This window comes from Daktulosphaira vitifoliae, unplaced genomic scaffold (assembly GCF_025091365.1).
Source record: "Daktulosphaira vitifoliae isolate Bord-2020 unplaced genomic scaffold, ASM2509136v1 Scaffold_4, whole genome shotgun sequence".
In the NCBI taxonomy this organism is placed as follows: domain Eukaryota; kingdom Metazoa; phylum Arthropoda; class Insecta; order Hemiptera; family Phylloxeridae; genus Daktulosphaira; species Daktulosphaira vitifoliae.
In genome coordinates this window covers 4,709,763-4,714,822 of record NW_026099575.1, presented here as the reverse complement: position 1 = coordinate 4,714,822, position 5,060 = coordinate 4,709,763, and the positions used below count along the sequence as shown (strand labels likewise).

General features: G+C 28.4%; 1 protein-coding gene across 1 annotated transcript in view; it reads right to left on the bottom strand.

Annotated features, from left to right (window-relative positions):
* The window catches only part of LOC126903946 (uncharacterized), a 7,167-nt gene extending 4,689 nt beyond the window's left edge, over positions 1-2,478 (bottom strand). Inside the window, exons 1-4 of the mRNA XM_050682534.1 lie at positions 1,836-2,478; positions 1,467-1,778; positions 459-1,404; positions 182-390 (exon numbers count right to left, since the gene is read on the bottom strand). Of these exons, the coding sequence (XP_050538491.1) occupies positions 182-390; positions 459-1,404; positions 1,467-1,778; positions 1,836-2,150 (1,782 nt within the window). The 5' untranslated portion in view covers positions 2,151-2,478. The remainder of the gene's footprint in view (positions 1-181; positions 391-458; positions 1,405-1,466; positions 1,779-1,835) is intronic.
* Positions 2,479-5,060: the final 2,582 nt, after the last annotated feature.

Sequence of the window (5,060 nt, the reverse complement as noted above, 5' to 3'; positions counted from 1 at the left end):
TCTGGTCCCCATTTATCCATGGTTCCTGAATAAGTGCTATTTGTAAGGGTGTTGTATGCCTCTCAGTTAGGGTCCTTAGTAACACGCTACTGGCCCCCTTACTGTGATACAGGTTTATCTGAGTGAATTGAATTCTATTGTCCGAAGGTCTACGTTTTAGATCCTCGATTTTGTCAGCTACTGCTCCCAGTTGATCTTGCGACTCCTGGTCTGCATTAGTTGACGTTGCTGTCTCTTTGCTAGTAGACGGTTCACCAAGAGTCCCGTTGTTGGCATTGAGACCTTCTAGTACAGCGATTCTTTTGCGAAGAATCGCTAGTTCACGCTCTTGTTCCGACGGGTTGTCCGTAGGATCCCTGATCGTCACAAGTTCGTTGTTTTGTGGTTTTTCTATGTTTTTATCCATATAGTTCCCACGAGAAGTCNATGTGTTGAAAGAATAGGTGGTGAAATATTACCAGCTTCTAAACTACCATAATTGAATATATCTTTCCTATTGTTTAGTTTATCCAAAGTAAATAATTGAACTGTAATGGTTAGATATTTGAGTATATGACACATATTATAATGACACACCCCTTCAATAATATCATANATATTATAATGACACACCCCTTCAAAAATATCATGCATAATATCTACACAGAGGTTATTAATTACATGAAAACTATTAATTTTGTTAAGAATGGACTCTTTGTAAATACCAGATTCTTTAAAATTTAAACTGGCTGTGTCTATTTCATAATTATCAACAGTTCTAAGTAATGATGAGTTTTCAATAGACATAACTTTAGTAAGTTCTTTATGTGCTTTACACAAACGACAAAAAAATTTGGCTGAAAAAGATTTACTAAATTCTAAAATGCTGTTGACACCAAGATTATCTCCTAAAACTAAACCAAGAATGAAATATATTTTCCACTGTCCATCGTCTGTTGTTATAGTTATTCCATCTTTTTCAAGATAATTAATTTCATTAACTAAATTAGTTAAACATTTATCATTGCCAAACATTTTAAAATCAACTGATTTAACTAAAGATGCTAAAAATATGTTAGACAGCATAGAATTATTATTATGAAGCGGAAAATTATAATAAATTGCAGCAATTGATTGAAATTTAGAATGAGAGCCCAGAGGATTATTAATTTCCAGATCATCAACATATAAAAAAAAAGGAAAAACAATTTTTCCTTCATATGGTACAATTTTTTGTTTCCAAAGTTTACCTTGTATAAAATTTGATATTTTATCTGTATTATTTGTTTTTAAATCATTCATATTATTCAACATTTTTTTATAATTATTACCATGTTCAAAAAATTTTTTAAATTGAAACCTTAAAGGCAGTAAAACTGCTCTAGTGTGCTCTTCATTATATAATGAAGAGCACACTAGTATATACTGCNTAAAGGCAGTAAAACTGCTCTAGTGTGCTCTTCATTATATACTGCTGTGCCATTTACTTGTACTATGTTTATTTCATTATTTATAGTAAACTGTGTTAAATTTTCCAAATAATCATTTTGTTTTAGCCATGAAGTTAATAAATGATCATTATAACAATGACAAAAAGGATCTTTTATAACTGAATTAATACGAAAAAACTTAGCTTTTATTAATGGTTCATCAATTTCGGTTTGAACAACTTTTTTATGCATATCAGCCAAAGGTTCAAAAATTAAATCTTTTAAAAGCTTTTGTATAGTAGTAATATCTTTAAAAGTAAAATTATTATTTGCATGCAAATTCATAACAAATAAAACTGATGATTTATAAAAAGCATTAATACATTAATTTAAATCTAAATTATTGCCTTTTTTATTATTTAAGACTTGTGTTATAAATGAATTGTTTATTTGCNTATTTAAGACTTCATGTGTTATAAATGAATTGTTTATTTGTGTTTCCGAAGTAGAAAGTTCTATGAAAGCTGCAGTATTTTTACTTTTATTTGAAAAAAAAGATTTTAATTGGGTGTGTTTATTAAGAATATGCCTTTTAAATGTGGATAAATTATTAAAAGTTTGAAAACATTCATTTTCAAAACATTCGTAGGTACTATATGACTTTAAATTATGAATGACTTTGAAATGAGTGACCAAAGAAGAAAGTTCATTAATATTACTTTTGCAAATAAAACAAATCATTTTAAATTATTTGTACTTCTATTTATAATAAAAATTATGTATTTATTAAAAAAAAAGTTGTACTTACTAGTAACACGGTGACAAGATGTGCACTCGACATTAAAAAAAAAATGTGAATGGCCGATGTTTGTCCGCGGAGTGTATCCCTTGAAAATGTTCCAGGAATATAACATTTGTCTATTAGAAAAAAAAGAAAAACAAGCGCGAAAAGTTTTGCTTGAAACGCGTGATTGTTTTAAAGCGCGGTTAGGCGTTGTACAAATCTGCACGCGCGTCATGGTCTAGACATACCATATGTATTCAATACACTCTCCGAGTGGCAGATCTATTACCATNAGGCGTTGTACAAATCTGCACGCGCGTCATGGTCTAGACATACCATATGTATTCAATACACTCTCCGAGTGGCAGATCTATTATAGGATNCACTCTCCGAGTGGCAGATCTATTACCAAAAATATTATAGGAAATTTCTAATGAAAACAAATTTTTAAATATTACTGTCATTATAAAAAAATATACGATTATTATAAAATCATTTAAAAATAACATCAGCCATTTTATTTTTTCAAATAACAACTTATTCTAAAAATCTACAATTTTTTTGTTGCAATGATAAAATATTTTTCACAACAATAATTAAACCTGTGTCATATTTATAAAAACATATTTTCATATTGACAAAGACTCCAAATTTGATAAATTATTATTTATCAATTTGATAATTTTTTTTCTTGTCTTGAACAATAATTATTTATAAGAATAATCATTTTGTTCGTATTAATAAAACATTATCATAAACCCTTGATAAAATTTCTCTATCAAAATTGATTGAGGTTTTTCTTTGGGTGTACTAAGGACTAGCGTTTGATACTATAAAAAAAAATAATAATAACAAACTTCATGACGTATAAACGTAACTACTGAATTAAAATAGAAGTTTTTAGTATCAAAATATTTCTTTAAACAATTTTAATAAAAAATTAAATTTTTAAAATATATTTTGTAACTGCGAAAAGTAACATAAAACATATTTCAAATATAGCCCTATGTTGTAAAAATATACAGTGTTGGGAAAGTTCCTTTTTAAATGGAACTCGTTCCGTTCCCCGTTCATTTTCTAAAAGATGAACTCGTTCCAAATCCTAGTTCTTTATATTAAGAAGGACCTTGTTCCAGATCCAGTTCCTCCAAAATAAGAACTCGTTCCACTCTTCGTTCCTTTTATGTAACCAAGTTATTTAAAAAATTGTTTTTATTTTTATTATGAATTATTAGATTATATGGCATATTTAAATCAAAAGGCATAAATAAATATGTTTAATAATGTTTTATAACTAGTAACTACACAAAAACAATGTGACATCATTCTGTAATAAAAATGTATAACTGTACTACTGATCTTTTAAATCATAATATAAATAACTACTATAATAATTAAAATGGTACACATTACAGATGTAGTTTTAAATATTATAACATTGTAATAATGCATATTTCTTATTATTAGACTTATAGCTGTTAACTGTAAAAAATTTGTATAGTTAACAACTATTTACAACTATTTATTTACAGTTTTACTATTTAATAGTATTATATTAAAAGTATTTTTAGTATTTAACACACTCATTAATTACAAATTTGAGAATTATTAGTCCTATTAAAACAAAACAAAATTTTCATTTTATATACCAAATTTGTTTTGTTTTAATAGAACTAATTTTTCAAAAAGTGAATCACTCAATTTATGGCGTTTTTGTGTCATCACATTGAAACCTGTCGAAAACAGTCGCTCAACAGGAGCACTAGATGGAAGGGGTGTGTTAAATTCTAAAAATACTTTTAATATTGCAGGGTACAATAGTAACACAGTCAAGTCTTTCGACTGGCATTTTAAGAATAATTCTAACTCTTCAATACGAGAACTTGAAGTTGTATTTTTCTCTACTGGTAAACATATATTAAATATTTACTGTATACCTACATGTGATAATAACTCTATTTATAGTCAATTGATTCATTTAAACAGCCTACGATCTCGGCTGGGTATATAGGGGACTTCCATTGTCAAAAGTCAACTAAAAATACCTTAATATTTTAATGTCTAGATACGAAGAAAACTACACTAAAACATGTTTATAAAAATTTTTAGGAACTGTAATTTCCGTTCACGTTCCTTAAAAAATGGAATTTGTTCATTTTCCTCGTTCCTTTATTTTAAAAGGAAGCAGTTCCTAGCATCGTTCCTTCAAAAAGAACTCGTTCCAGGAATCCGTTCCTTTTGGAACCAGTTCCTTCTCAACACTGAAAATATAGTTTAAAAAAACTAAAAAAACTCGCTTTTAAAGCAGATTGAATTAAAAAGTTAACAATAATTTTTATAATAAGCTTAAAACATGACAAGGCCCGCGTCGCTTCGTTATACACGATGCCCCGCGACTCGTGCCACCTTTATCAGTCGTCACCGTACTATGAATAATTGACTGACCAACACCGCGTGTCATACGCAACGTCCACGAACCGATCCGAACCCACGCACCGACGCCATCAACGCTGCATTTACATGCATCATTCATTCGATATACTTTTTTTTTTAATCAGACTATTTTCTTATATACGGGGGGGGGTTCAAATCTGAAAAATGCATATAGAAAGTAGAACTTTTTCAACTTTACTTTTAAAAGTGTTCCGGATATACTGACACTTATATATATATATATTAAATTAAAGCTAATGTAATATACTTTATTATGGAAAAAAAAAAATATCAGACTTTATTTTGTCTTCACGGCGAAAATGGCTACCATATGCTATTTTTGTGTTAAAATTCTCGATTTTATATTTTACATTTTTATTTTTAAAATGCTATAACTTTTTAAAAAATGTATTGATCATAATAATTTTTTTCAG